Source organism: Coregonus lavaretus, assembly GCF_964263955.1.
Source record: "Coregonus lavaretus genome assembly, chromosome: 29".
In the NCBI taxonomy this organism is placed as follows: Eukaryota; Metazoa; Chordata; class Actinopteri; order Salmoniformes; family Salmonidae; genus Coregonus; species Coregonus lavaretus.
In genome coordinates this window covers 38,097,064-38,112,847 of record NC_140016.1, presented here as the reverse complement: position 1 = coordinate 38,112,847, position 15,784 = coordinate 38,097,064, and the positions used below count along the sequence as shown (strand labels likewise).

General features: G+C 40.9%; 1 protein-coding gene across 2 annotated transcripts; it reads left to right on the top strand.

The window, feature by feature from the left end:
- Positions 1-775: 775 nt before the first annotated feature.
- On the top strand, positions 776-15,522 carry LOC311104952 (protein-lysine N-trimethyltransferase SMYD5-like). Of its 2 annotated transcripts, XM_084146942.1 has the most exons (14): positions 776-898; positions 1,435-1,543; positions 1,801-1,940; positions 2,129-2,253; positions 6,524-6,645; positions 6,917-6,986; positions 7,248-7,352; positions 10,556-10,618; positions 10,842-10,912; positions 11,053-11,159; positions 11,426-11,482; positions 11,622-11,716; positions 12,214-12,284; positions 14,415-15,522. In XM_084146942.1, the coding sequence occupies exons 5-14, from the start codon at positions 6,527-6,529 to the stop codon at positions 14,554-14,556; spliced, it is 900 nt and encodes a 299-aa protein (XP_084003068.1). In that variant the 5' UTR covers positions 776-898; positions 1,435-1,543; positions 1,801-1,940; positions 2,129-2,253; positions 6,524-6,526; the 3' UTR covers positions 14,557-15,522. The 2 variants fall into 2 exon arrangements, with proteins under 2 accessions (XP_084003068.1, XP_084003069.1); XM_084146943.1 differs by lacking the exon at positions 2,129-2,253 and having other exon boundaries at positions 782-898.
- The last annotated feature ends 262 nt before the right edge of the window (positions 15,523-15,784 follow it).

The following is a 15,784-nucleotide window of genomic DNA, read 5'->3' as shown; positions in this document are numbered from 1 at the left end:
TATTACCAGAATATATTATACTAACCAATGTGTTATCCATAACCTCCTGTACGTATTTAAAACTGGAATCCATTAATTCTTGAAGAATATAACTTACAAATGCCTCATTAGTTTAGGTCAACTGTCACACCCAATGAGAACCCAAAATATAAGATTGTTTTACTCCAATGTTTGTAAACAATGTAAACAAACACAGTGTAGCCTCAAAACATGGTTAAAACTGTAATTTTTATATCATGGATGGTCAGTCCTTGCATCCATAGCTCTGTCTATGAATATGAGAGTGGTTACATTTTCCCAGACCCATCCCTCAGCTTTTTACCAAAACAGAGGTGGGGTGACGGCTTTGTTATTGTTTCAATTAAGGATTCTAGCTTTAATGTATTTTCTGCTACTCAAAATGTACTAAATGTTATCGATGATTCTATTGCATATCAAAATGTTTAGTAATAAAATAAAATATATACACTTTTATTTGTCTCATGTCATATGTGTGTATGTGTGACAGTGTGAGCCATCTACCTGTGCATGAAAATTTGGGTCAGCTTCCGCATAATTAATTAATTAATTTATCAGGTACTGTGTGTACTTTTTAAAATATTATTGGAAAAAGTTTGTCGTTCATGATATGATTCATTACATCTCATTGAAGATGAAATCATGTCATAGAATTTTGCAAGGCACTAACTGTGGCCAATCTGTATATAAGAAAACTACTCGCTATATCAACCGCTAGAGGCCGCCAAATGCCTACAGGTGGATGCATCTAAGCGTCAGAGTTGAAAGGGCGAAGGTTAGTTTGAAGATGGCTGCCCCCCAAGATTGCATCTTTTCTCTCTGCGTCGACCCCATTAAAGTTAGCAGTTGTGTGGAAGTCCGATTTATTGACAAGATTAAGGTAATGTGCAGACAATGATTCTTTTGAAAAGGCTACTTTCAAGTTTATCGGATCGAGCACCGTTTTGATGCAAAATGCATTGCCACGCATGCTGTCAATCTGGCTGGGCTGGGCAAATCAGAAAATTATGCACATGACAGGATCTCTTGTCATTTTGTTTATGTTTTCTGGCTGGCTGTAACTACGTGGTTACTTACTAGCCGTGTTAATGTTTTAGATTTATCATGGCTTATGGTAACTAGCAAATGACATTCATTTAGTCAACACCTTCATTCATGCCACATGGATTGCTATCTGATTCCTTTTAAAGCTAGCTAAGCTTTTTGTCTAGCTAAATAACTAGCATCATGAAACGTTAGCTATCTAGGTATGCACAGATAGTCTTTCAGGTAGACCTTTTGGGGGGCTAATAAAGTGCAAAGGCCAGCCTGGTCTGAATCAATAGGATACACTTTGTGTGGATAAAGTATGGGTAGGTGCATATTACTGAAATTGACATATTGATATTTATATCTAAATATTTGGTTTTATTTTAGGGCAAATGATTATTTGCCAAGAAGGCCATCAAGAAAGGAGACACCATTTTTGTTGAGCGCCCTCTTGTCTCTGCCCAATTCTTGTGGAATTCCCTGTACAAGTACAAAGGTGAGGTGTTATTTAAAGGTTCACGATTTAGGTAGAAAGACAGACTGAACAAATCCTCCTTTTATGTTCCTATTGATGACTGAAAATCGGGAGTAAAATGTTCCAGCATGCTTTGCTTTTGTAAGCCATATTTTAGATTAACATAGGCCAAGGGGAAAACCTCACATTTTGAGTCTTTGAATGGTCTTTCATATTTAGTGAATAATATGACCTTTAGTTCGCTCTCATTTAATCATCCATCCCTGTCTCTTCTCCAGCCTGTGAATTCTGCTTGCATGCTCTGGAGACAGCTGAGGAAAATGCCCGTAGACTCAGTGGCATCCCTTGCCTCAGTCTACCCCACCCCGAGCTGTGCAAAGTGCACCCAGAGCTGCACCAAGCTTGCCCACAATGCCAGGTGAGTGCCTCTCACAAGTCCTCCTCATCTGCACTGCCAATTAAGGACTGGACAGTACTGATCTAAAAACACATTGTAACCAATTTTTTAAAGAGGAAGCAAAGTACTTTAAGCATATGTTTTCGTTTCAGTCTCCTCCATGTCCACTAACTGAAGTTTAATTGTAAGGATGTTTTTTCTATTAATAGTGTAAAATTTAACGGCTGTACAGAAAGACTCATGTGAAGGCCAAATTACAGAGGAGGAACTTCTTGATGCAATTAAAGCCTTTAAGTCCGGGAAAACTCCAGGGCTGGATGGCATACCAGTTGAGGTATATCAAACCTTTTTCCATGTACTCAGAGGTCTGTTATTAGCATGTTTTAACCACTCCTATAAAAATTGTAGACTATCAGATACTCAACAAGAAGTTCTGATTTCACTATTACTGAAACAGGACCCAAGTGGTAAATATAAAGATCAAGCCCACCTAAAAAACTGGAGGCCCCTTACACTTCAGTGTTGTGATGCAAAAATTCTAGCAAAATGCATAGAATTAAAAAGGTATTGTCAGACAAGTTTTTTTACATGGACGATACATTGGAGATAATATAAGACAAGGAAACAATCGAAAACTATGAAAGATCTGGGAAACCGGGCCTAGTGTTCATTTTGAAAAGGCCTTTGATAAAGTATGACTAGAATTTATATATAAATGCCTGGACTGTTTTAATTTTGGAGAATCTCTTATACAATGGGTTAAAGTTATGTATAGTAACCCCAGTTGTAAAATAGTAAATAATGGCTACTTCTCAGAAAGTATTAAACTGTCAAGAGGAGTGAGACAAGGTTGTCCACTATCAGCATATCTATTTATAATGGCCATCGAAATGTTAGCTATTAAAATTGGATCCAACAATAATATCAAGGGGCTAGAAATCCGGGGCTTAGAAAAATGGTGTCATTTGTATGCTGACAACTCATGTTTTTTTTTAAATGCACAATTTGGATCCCTGCACAGCCTCATAGAGGATCTAGATAATTTCTCTAACCTCTCTGGATTACAACCAAATATTGATAAGTGCACTGTTTTACATATTGGATTGCTAAAAAATACAACTTTTACATTACTGTGTAGTTTACCAATAAAATGGTCTGATGGTGAAGTGGACATAATCGGGATTTACACTACCGTTCAAAAGTTTGGGGTCACTTAGAAATGTCCTTGTTTGCGAAAGAAAAGCAATTTGTTTGTCCATTAAAATAACATCAAATTGATCAGAAATATAGTGTAGACATTGTTAATGTTGTAAATGGTCATTGTTGCTGGAAACGGCTGGTTTTTAATGGAATATCTACATAGGCATACAGAGGCCCATTATCAGCAACCATCAGTCCTGTGTTCCAATGGCACGTTGTGTTTGCTAATCCAAGTTTATCATTTTAAAAGGCTAATTGATAATTAGAAAACCATTTTGAAATTATGTTAGCACAGCTGAAAACTGTTGTGCTGATTTAAAGAAGCAATACAACTGGCCTTTTTGAGACTAGTTGATTATCTGGGGCATCAGCAACTGTGGGTTCGATTACAGGCTCAAAATGGCCAGAAACAAATAACTTTCTTCTGAAACTCGTCAGTCTATTCTTGTTCTGAGAAATGAAGGCTATTCCATGCGAGAAATTGTTAAGAAACTGAAGATCTCGTACAACGGTGTGTACTACTCCCTTCACAGAACAGCGCAAACTGACTCTAACCAGAATAGAAGGAAGAGTGGGAGGCCCCGGTGCACAACTGAGCAAGAGGACAAATACATTAGAGTGTCTAGTTTGAGAAACAGACGCCTCACAGGTCCTCAACTGGCAGCTTCATTAAATAGTACCTGCAAAACACCAGTCTCAACGTCAACAGTGAAGAGGTGACTCCGGGATGCTGACCTTCTAGGCAGAGTTGCAATTAAAAAGCCATATCTCAGACTGGCCAATAAAAAGAAAAGATTAAGATGGGCAAAAGAACACAGACACTGGACAGAGGAAGATTGGAAAAAAGTGTTATGGACAGACGATTCGAAGTTTGAGGTGTTCGGATCACAAAGAAGAACATTTGTGAGACGCAGACCAAATGAAAAGATGCTGGAGGAGTGCTTGATACCATCTGTCAAGCATGGTGGAGGCAATGTGATGGTCTGGGGGTGCTTTGGTGGTGGGAAAGTGGGAGATTTGTACAGGGTAAATGGGATCTTGAAGAAGGAAGGCTTTCACTCCATTTTGCAACGCCATGCCATACCCTGTGGACGGCGCTTGATTGGAGCCAATTTCCTCCTACAACAGGACAATGACCCAAAGCACAGCTCCAAACTATGCAATAACTATTTAGGGAAGAAGCAGTCAGCTGGTATTCTGTCTATAATGGAGTGGCCAGCGCATTCACCGGATCTCAACCCGATTGAGCTGTTGTGGGAGCAGCTTGACCGTATGGTACGTAAGAAGTGCCCATCAAGCCAATCCAATTTGTGGGAGGTGCTTCAGGAAGCATGGGGTGAAATCTCCTTCAGATTACCTCAACAAATTGACAACTAGAATGCCAAAGGTCTGCAAGGCTGTAATTGCTGCAAATTGAGGATTATTTGACAAAAGCAAAGTTTGAAGGACACAATTATTATTTCAATTAAAAATCATTATTTCTAACCTTGTCAATGACTACATTTCCTATGCGTTTTGCTATATTTCCTATTCAAACTCATTTCATGTATGTTTTCTTTTAAAACAAGGACATTTCTAAGTCACCCCAAACTTTTGAACGGTAGTGTATATCCCGAAAGAAAGAAACGATCTCACTACAATACATTATCATAGAAAGTTAGCAAAACTAGATATGATCTTGCTACCATGGAAAGGTAAATAAATACCTGTCTATTTGTGGAAAAATCACCCTGATTTAATTATTTAGTCATATCCCAGTTTACCTATTTACTACACCGAATGACTTTATTTTATTTTATTATATGAGCAAAAAATATTCCACTTTATTTTGAACGGCAATTAAATGTGCCTAATTTATATAATTAATATGAATTCAGAGGGCTGACATTTTTTAATACTAAAGCATTGAACCTCTCACTAAAGGCTTCAGTCATACAAAAGTTGACTTAAATCTGAACTGGTTTTCCAGCAGATTAGTAACAATAGCTCATCCCGTGTTCAAAAATGGCCTTTTCCTCTATATTCAGCCTCTCACTTTCGGTTATTTGAAAATGAAGTCATCTCCGGAATATCCCTATTTTTTTAAACAAGCCATGGAAAGCTGGTTGCAATTTCAGTTTAATCCACCAGAAAAGACAGAACAAATATTATTGTTAAACTCAAAAATACTAATTATATATTTTTGGAATAAAAAAAAAAAATGGTATAATCTTTGTTAATGATATCATAAATAGGACTGGGGGAGTTCTGTTACACATGCAGCTAACAACAATATATGGAAATATCTGCTCTATTCAAAATTACAACCAACTGATTGCAGCATTACCGCAAAAATGGAAGAGGGAAGGGGGAGAAAGTAAGGAACTTGTCTGTCGGCCCTACATTAAAGACCAAAATTGGTTTAAAAAAAATTGTGATAAATAAAGTTTACCAGTTTAATTTAAGGACCCAAAAATTGACAGCTGCGCCATACAGGTTGCAAAATAGTTGAAGAGATTTTCAATGTGCCGATCCCATGGCACATGGTTTATGAACTGATACACAAAACAACGCTGGATTCAAAACGTAGAGTTTTTCCAATTTTATGTATATGGGGGATACATCCATCACAGCTCTGTAGATTTTGCTGCGAAGAGACAGAATTATTAGATCACTTGTTTTGGTACTGTCCATATGTAGCTTGTTTTTGGTCGCAGGTTCAGAAATGGTTGAAGAATTGCAACATTTACCTGGAAATAGCACTGCAAATAGCACTGCTGGGTGACTTGAAAAGCCATAGTCAATCGATCAATAATCTAATAATACTCTGTAAAAATGTTCATCTTTAATTTACAATCTGTGGAAACTATGAGAATAGAAAGGTTCAGAACTTTTGTGAAACATTACAGCACAGTTGAAAAATATTTGGTGTGAGATTGATGGGAGGGGTTGAGGGTAGCTGAAGGATGGGACTAAAAACAAAAAAGATAACTAATGTAAAATATACAGTGTCCCAATATTTGATGTAGAAGCCTAAATATTGTTGGCCATTAGTTTACTCCAATTAGGGGAGGGGGGTTAGGGGAAAATAATAAAACATATGGGGGATTGGAAATGATGCAGACAAATACATTGATAGAACCCACAATCTGTCTGTAACATTAAAACTGATCTACCCCCTAAAAAATACAAACAAATAAACACATTGTAGGTGAAAGCAATATGGAAGATTCCTATTTGCTTTTTCTTAGCCTGTGTTTTCAGATCAGTAAAGATGAAGGATTAGAAGCCACTTAAATGAGATGCACCTACCCAATGTCTGTCTGACCTCCACATGGAGATGTGTTGATATACTGTAGCTACTTCCTCCAGTCTAGTCCAGTGTCTCGCTTTGGGCTTCAGTGAAACTTTGTTTCCCCCTGCAGGTGATGTACTGTAGCAACGAGTGTCGGCAGGCTGCGGCAGACCAGTACCATCGGGCCCTGTGCCTAGGCTCCTCCCAAGAGGACCCGAACCACCCTGTCAACAAACTAAAGGACGCCTGGAGGTGAGATATGGATTGAATACCACTAGATGGGGCCCATGTTGTTCTTGGACTGGATCTAAAAATGTTACTAGCTGTCAAATCCTTCCTTCCTTGCTCCCTCCCTTGCAACTCCTCTTTCAATTAGCTTTGAGAGGGAGAAAATGAATTTGAGTAAACGAGGACGAGAAAGCAAGGATTTGACAGCTAGTAACGTTTTCTGATCCAGCCCCAGTAATATTTTGGCTGTGATTGCTGCAGTATAAGGTGAGATTGTTCCCTATCTGTCCCCTAGGAGCATGCACTACCCTCCTGAGACCTCCAGCATCATGCTCATGGCCAGGATGGTGGCCACTGTCAAACAGGTGAGCTTCCTCTGCCTCAGCCTTTTTTTGTTGAGCTGCTCCAATTCCAAGGTGGTTTGCACTTTGTATTTGCATTCTGTCTTTGTAGTGAATGTTAGTTTGAGATTAAGGTCTGTGCAGATTAACAGAGCTTCACAATGCCTGGAGAAGCATTTAACCTGTCAGTTTTCTATAATAATCCTATATTCTGTGCATACCTGTGCATAATATGTATATCTCAAACATATAATAATAATCAATGTTTGAATTTGTGTCATGCAGGCCCAAGACAAAGGGCACTGGCAGAAGTTGTTCTCTCAATTCTGCAGCCGTGCGGCCAACGAGGAGGAGGAGATTGCACATAAGATGCTGGGAGAGAAGTTCCAAGTAAGCATAGAGATAGTGGCTGTGTCTAAAAATGTTAGCTACAAGCTGTTAAATCCTTACTTCCCCATCCTTGTTTCCTCAATTCCCCTTAAGACTCATTGGAGGAGGAGGTCTGAGGAAAGGATGTTGGAACACTCCTCCAATGTGCTTTGAGAAGAATTGAGGAAATCAAGGGTTGAGCTTCAAATTTGGTAAAAAAATATGTGGTCACTGTTATTGGAGTCACTGTTATTGGAATAGATTTCAAAAGTGTTACTTACAGTGAGGGAAAAAAGTATTTGATCCCCTGCTGATTTTGTACGTTTGCCCACTGACAAAGAAATGATCAGCCTATAATTTTAATGGTAGGTTTATTTGAACAGTGAGAGACAGAATAACAACAATAAAATCCAGAAAAACGCATCTCAAAAATGTTATATATTGATTTGCATTTTAATGAGGGAAATACAGTGGGGGAAAAAAGTATTTAGTCAGCCACCAATTGTGCAAGTTCTCCCACTTAAAAAGATGAGAGAGGCCTGTAATTTTCATCATAGGTACACGTCAACTATGACAGACAAAATGAGGGATAAAAATCCAGAAAATCACATTGTAGGATTTTTTATGAATTTATTTGCAAATTATGGTGGAAAATAAGTATTTGGTCAATAACAAAAGTTTCTCAATACTTTGTTATATACCCTTTGTTGGCAATGACACAGGTCAAACGTTTTCTGTAAGTCTTCACAAGGTTTTCACACACTGTTGCTGGTATTTTGGCCCATTCCTCCATGCAGATCTCCTCTAGAGCAGTGATGTTTTGGGGCTGTCGCTGGGCAACACGGACTTTCAACTCCCTCCAAAGATTTTCTATGGGGTTGAGATCTGGAGACTGGCTAGGCCACTCCAGGACCTTGAAATGCTTCTTACGAAGCCACTCCTTCGTTGCCCGGGCGGTGTGTTTGGGATCATTGTCATGCTGAAAGACCCAGCCACGTTTCATCTTCAATGCCCTTGCTGATGGAAGGAGGTTTTCACTCAAAATCACATGATACATGGCCCCATTCATTCTTTCCTTTACACGGATCAGTCGTCCTGGTCCCTTTGCAGAAAAACAGCCCCAAAGCATGATGTTTCCACCCCCATGCTTCACAGTAGGTATGTTGTTCTTTGGATGCAACTCAGCATTCTTTGTCCTCCAAACACGACAAGTTCTATTTTGGTTTCATCTGACCATATGACATATGACATTCTCCCAATCCTCTTCTGGATCATCCAAATGCACTCTAGCAAACTTCAGACGGGCCTCGACATGTACTGGCTTAAGCAGGGGGACACGTCTGGCACTGCAGGATTTGAGTCCCTGGCGGCGTAGTGTGTTACTGATGGTAGGCTTTGTTACTTTGGTCCCAGCTCTCTGCAGGTCATTCACTAGGTCCCCCCGTGTGGTTCTGGGATTTTTGCTCACCGTTCTTGTGATCATTTTGACCCCCCGGGGTGAGATCTTGCGTGGAGCCCCAGATCGAGGGAGATTATCAGTGGTCTTGTATGTCTTCCATTTCCTAATAATTGCTCCCACAGTTGATTTCTTCAAACCAAGCTGCTTACCTATTGCAGATTCAGTCTTCCCAGCCTGGTGCAGGTCTACAATTTTGTTTCTGGTGTCCTTTGACAGCTCTTTGGTCTTGGCCATAGTGGAGTTTGGAGTGTGACTGTTTGAGGTTGTGGACAGGTGTCTTTTATACTGATAACAAGTTCAAACAGGTGCCATTAATACAGGTAACGAGTGGAGGACAGAGGAGCCTCTTAAAGAAGAAGTTACAGGTCTGTGAGAGCCAGAAATCTTGCTTGTTTGTAGGTGACCAAATACTTATTTTCCACCATAATTTGCAAAGAAATTCATAAAAAATCCTACAATGTGATTTTCTGGATTTCTTTTTCTCATTTTGTCTGTCATAGTTGACGTGTACCTATGATGAAAATTACAGGCCTCTCTCATCTTTTTAAGTGGGAGAACTTGCACAATTGGTGGCTGACTAAATATTTTTTTTCCCCACTGTAAGTATTTGACCCCTCTGCAAAACATGACTTAGTATTTGGTGGCAAAACCCTTCACAGAGGTCAGACATTTCTTGTAGTTGGCCACGAGGTTTGCACACATCTCAGGAGGGATTTTGTTCCACTCCTCTTTGCAGATCTTCTCCAAGTCATTAAGGTTTCGAGGCTGACGTTTGGCAACTCGAACCTTCAGCTCCCTCCACAAATTTTCTATGGGATTAAGGTCAGGAGACATAGAAAGCATTCCTCCTCCTCCAAACACGGCGAGTTGAGTTGATGCCAAAGAGCTCGATTTTGGTCTCATCTGACCACAACACTTTCACCCAGTTCTCCTCTGAATCATTCAGATGTTCATTGGCAAACTTCAGATGGCCCTGTATATATGCTTTCTTGAGCAGGGGGACCTTGCGGGCGCTGCAGGATTTCAGTTCTTCACGGCGTAGTGTGTTACCAATTGTTTTCTTGGTGACTATGGTCCCAGCTGCCTTGAGATCATTGACAAGATCATCCCGTGTAGTTCTGGGCTGATTCCTCACCGTTCTCATGATCATTGCAACTCCACGAGGTGGGATCTTGCATGGAGCCCCAGGCCGAGGGAGATTGACAGTTCTTTTGTGTTTCTTCCATTTGCGAATAATCGCACCAACTGTTGTCACCTTCTCACCAAGCTGCTTGCCGATGGTCTTGTAGCCCATTCCAGCCTTGTGTAGGTCTACAATCTTGTCCCTGACATCCTTGGAGAGCTCTTTGGTCTTGGCCATGGTGGAGAGTTTGGAATCTGATTGATTGATTGCTTCTGTGGACAGGTGTCTTTTTATACAGGTAACAAGCTGAGATTAGGAGCACTCCCTTTAAGAGTGTGCTCCTAATCTCAGTTCGTTACCTGTATAAAAGACACCTGGGAGCCAGAAATCTTTCTGATTGAGAGGGGGTCAAATACTTATTTCCCTCATTAAAATGCAAATCAATTTATAACATTTTTGACATGCGTTTTATTTTGTTGTTATTCTGTCTCTCACTCTTCAAATAAACCTACCATTAAAATTATAGACTGATCATTTATTTGTCAGTGGGCAAACGTACAAAATCAGCAGGGGATCAAATACTTTTTTCCCGCACTGTATAGACTTTTACCTTAATTTTTACATATTGTATTGGGTTTGTAGGGGCAGTTGACCTTACTACGAACCCTGTTTACGACGGCACTTTACGACGATCATCTCAATCGGGTGAGTGTGGCACTATTTCCCCATTCATTACCAATTTATTTATCGGCATACATGTTTTTCGAGCTGATACTTGGCTACGTACTTGACATCTTCGCTCCCAGTAGACAAGACTGTAAAATAATGTATTCGATTGAACAATTTCTTATGAATGAGCTCTGACCTGAACATGTGTGATTATGATACAGATACTGTATGCTATAAGGTGTGTCCTTGCATGTTACAGTGGTTTACACCTGAGGGATTTCGTTCCCTCTTCTCCCTTGTGGGGACCAATGGACAGGGCATTGGTACCAGGTAAGGTTAAACTCTAAATCTTTCCAATTCATAAATTATGGATGTTATGGACATAAATTATGCACTTACGAAGTGCCATTAGTCTGAATATCATTCATTTTTAAAGTGCTGACATTGTTTTCTCATATCTGTTTACCTAGTTCTCTCAGCCAATGGGTTCATGCATGTGATGCTTTGGCGCTGACAAGCCAGCAGAGGGAGCAATTGGATTCCTTCATTGACCAACTATACAAGGACATTGAGAAAGGTCACAATTCCCTCCCTACACTCAAATACAGTGCTGCTTCCTGAGACATCCGTACCGTTTATGAGGAAAACTGCGGAAAACTGTCTGATTAAATAGATTTGAGTCTAAACCTACATTTACCAAGCAAGTTCTTCAGAGGCTTTGTACAGCTCACATTTTATGATAGATTGTAAATTATACTTGGCGCCTCTGAATCGTTACTAATATGGAATGAATCTCTTCTACTGACAATGGAGGTCAGAGCTGAATTAGATTTGTCTCCGCAGAGACCGGTGACTTTCTGAACTGCGAGGGTTCCGGGCTCTTCCTACTGCAAAGCGCATGTGAGTCATCACTATCAGAAGGTTTCTAACCCCAGCTTCCAGAATCCACAAACTCGCACATCATACAGAATCAATTAAATTTAACTACAAATACGTTTTTGAACTGGTCAAATGTTTGATTGTTTTGTCTACTCTCTAGGTAACCACAGCTGCATACCGAACGCAGCGGCATCTTTCCCGAACAACAACTTCTTGCTTCACCTCAGTGCCCTAAGTGACATCAGCCCTGGAGAGGTCAGAAGAGGATGCTGGGTCGGGGGGGGGGGGGGTGATACATTCTGGCCGTGGATAGACTGGACAGAACATCCCGACTTGCTTTCTCTGTGTGCTCTGTTGTCAGCTGGAATTAGCGGTCTGAGACTTTAAGGAATAGAGCAGATGTGTCAGGCTGTCAGAGAGATTGAGAAGGCTTGCATCTGCCTGTAACAGTAGCGTCAGAGGGGGCCAGAGAAATGTTTTGCCAGCCGATTTGAATTCTGGCCAAAAATGTGAGCACTTTAGTGTCGTTCTTATGACCATGGCAGGATAGCGACAAAATTTGGCGCCTGCTGCTGAATAAACATGAAACAACCAGATAAAGTAACGGAACTTGAACAATAACTCAAGAAGTGGCTGACTGTCATTCATTGTTATGTAAAATAATCCCGATATAGTAACAGTAATGGGAGGTTTTTTGATGTGAATGTCCTCACCTGCTAACTTGTTAAACTCTTGTTTCCTCACATCTCCAGGAGATCAGTATCAGTTACTTGGACTGCTGTCAGCGTGACAGAAGCCGTCATAGCAGACACAAAATCCTAAGGTAAACAACTCAAATCCCCTGTGTACCAATCCTTTTGACAGACTCAAACTGTTCCCAGTTCAGTCAAGATCAATGGCCACCCTCCCAGGCAATAACGGGCAATCCTGGGCCAGCGCAGCCAAAGGGGGTCTGGCGGTTATTCCGGTGCCTACCTACGCTCTTTATCGATTAGCTAGCCGTCAATCCGTTACCGATTTTACCCCCTTAAACCCAGGGCTGGTTTGTTCTGCGGGAGCCCATTTTTGGATTCATATTCACTGTATCCTGTTGAAAGGCACTTCACCTTGAAAAGCTGCAACTCCCAGAAACTGAAGATAGTGAAGCATGAACAAAGACTAGTCTCTGTCTCTTTTCTCAGCAAATGAGATGGTTTACCGTAAAAAAAAAAAAAAGTATGTTCCGGTCTACTTAAAGGCCCAGTGCAGTCAAAAACGTGATTTCCTGTGCTTTATATACAAAAGTATGTGGACACCCCTTCAAATTAGTGGATTCAGCTATTTCAGCCACACCCGTTGCTGACAGGTGTATAAAGCCGAGCACACAGCCATGGAATCGCTATAGACTAACATTGGCAGTAGAATGGCCTTACTGAAGAGCTTAGTGACTTTCAACGTGTCACCGTCATAAGATGCCACCTTTTCTAACAAGTCAGTTCGTCAAATTTCTGCACTGCTAGAGCTGCCCCGGTGAACTCTTAAGTGCTGTTATTGTGAAGTAGAAAGGTCTAGGAGCAACAACGGCTCAGCCGCGAAGTGGTAGGCCACACAAGCTCACAGAACGGGACCACCGAGTGCTGAAGCGTGTAGCGCGTAAAAATAGCACCATGTCCAATGCCAAGTGTCGGCTGGAGTGGTGTAAAGCTCGTCAACATTGGACTCTGAAGCAGTGTTCTCTAGCGTTCTCTAGAGTGATGAATCACGCTTCACCATCTGGCATTCCGATGGATGAATCTGGGTTTGGCGGATGCCAGGAGAATGCATAGTGCCAACTGTAAAGTTTGGTGGAGGAGGAATAATCGTCTGGGGCTGTTTTTCATGGTTCGGGCTAGGCCCCTTAGTTCCAGTGAAGGGAAATCTTAACGCTACAGCATACAATGACATTCTAGACGATTCTGTGCTTCCAACTTTGTGGCAACAGTTTGGGGAAGGCTCTTTCTTGTTTCAGCATGACAATGCCCCCGTGCACAAAGCGAGGTCCATACAGAAATGGTTTGTCGAGATGGGTGTGGAGGAACTTGACTGGCCTGCACAGAGCCTTGACCTCAACCCCATCGAACACCTTTGGGATGAATTGGAACACAGACTGCGAGTCAGGCCTCATCACCCAACATCAGTGCCCGACCTTACTAATGCTCGTGGCTGAATGGAAGCATGTCCCCGCAGCAATGTTCCAACAACTAGTGGAAAGCCTTCCCAGAAAAGTGGAGGCTGTTATAGCAGCGAAGGGGGGACCAACTCCATATGAATGCCAATGATTATGGAATGAGGTGTTCATTATGCCCCTTTTAGTTTAAGAGCTGTTAAAAAAAACAGCCTGAAATTTCAGCCTGTTTTGGTGGGATGGAGTTTTGGCCTGCCTGGTGACATTGGTTAGTTCATAGACCAATAAGAAAGGGTTCCAAACCTCTCTGCCAATAACAGCTAGTTTTCAGTTTTCACCTCCCCACTCAGACCCTCCCAGACAGTCGTAGCAAAATTCTTGCTTATGAAATTGCTCTTTGCTTAGAAGCTATTTTTGTTTGTCAACAGTTTTAATTTAAAACAATCACAGTAACTTACTTAATTGTTGCATTAGACCTTTATGTCTGCATTAGACCTTTAACTGTTTGTGTCTCCCATAGACACCAATGCAATAGCAGCTGGGTCTGGTCTACTTAGTTCATTGAACCAGAAAAAAACTGCGAGTGGGGTGTCTCTCTTCCTATTCAGATTCACCGTGTATTACGCTTACATAAACAGTATGTTTACAGTGTTGAATCATGGTATTTATTTTTGAGGAGCTCACAGATTGAAGCAAATGCATTTGATCAGTTATGTTCTTTCTTCCTTTTGCTCGCTCTCTCAGGCAATCTTGGTCCAGAACGAGACAGGCATCCGTGTGACTTATGTAACATCGTTATTCTCTTCCCAGGGATAACTACCTGTTCATCTGCTCGTGTCCAAAATGTGTGTCTCAGATGGATGAGCTGGATCTGACGTCGGATGAGGAGGAGGAGGAGGAGGAGGGGGAGGCCGAGGGGGATGAGATGGAGGACGAGATGACGGACGTCTGATGGGGAAAAAAGACCCGCTCTGCTCCCTCCCTCCCTATTCCACTCTCACTCTCAGCCATGCTAGCTAACTGCACAGTGAATACCAACCTCAAAGAAGACCTTGCATATCACCAAACATATCAAATTAGTTGTCTAACTAAATATTATTGCAAGGAAAATAAGTCACTCACTGGCCCGACGCTTTGGATCTCCCCCTTGAAAAGTGTTTGCTCACATTACTGTACAGTAGCAGCCGTTTTGGCTCTCACCTCTCGTGTAGCTTCTGCTTATTGGAAAAGTTTACATGGAAGACATCCAGCTCACTAATGTTTTTCATTTATCACCGTTTTTAGTACCTCTAGAATGGTAGAAACCATTTAAATAGGCAGGATGTAATGTATTCCTCAGGTGTTGCTTGCATTAGGTGTAGATTAATTCAGACAGAATATATGGTGTTTGTTCTGTGAAGGATATTTCACTTGGCCAACCTAGTAGTGATAACATTACAGTATGGACAGTGTAGAAGAAGTATCTGGGCCTAATTAAGTACATATATTTCATATGATCTATCAGGGAAGATTAGAAACATCATTGCAAGCTATGAGGTAACCATCAGCCAGGAATTACTCTGAGACCTTGAGCGGTAGAAAGCTTTTGTCTGTTAGCTATTTGCCCTTTATTGAGTAGAACAGTTTTTCACTGTTATTCCACGAATGAAATTGCTGCTACTGCCCACACATGAATCAATACAACCGCAATGACTGTAATCTTCAATGCCAACATTTTCAATGTTACCGGATAAATATGGCTAACATCGAATGACTAACTTCAATTATCTCAGTTGGCATTCAGAGCAGTGGTGCATGAGAACAAATTGCTTTTGTCACACAATGAAATGCTGCAGTATAAGAGCCTGTATGAGAGTCTGAGCAATTGTAGTTTTTACCACTGGCATAAACCGTTGCGATTAAAATGTCTTGTCTCTTATTTGCTGTATTTTTATTCTTCTTAGTACAATTTGGTTTTATGCAGAAGTTAAGGCAACTGGCACTTTCTCAATCTTCATCAAATATGACCCATAAGTCAACATTGTTTGAAGCAGACAGATGCCATGTGGATAACTTGATATTCTGAAGTAATTCAATCTTATTTGTGAGTTATCGCCAACATCTGTGAAACCATGAAGATTTGACAAGTATTCCTTTCTAGTTATATTTTCTACATCATTAGTGGGTCTCTTAATGATGGT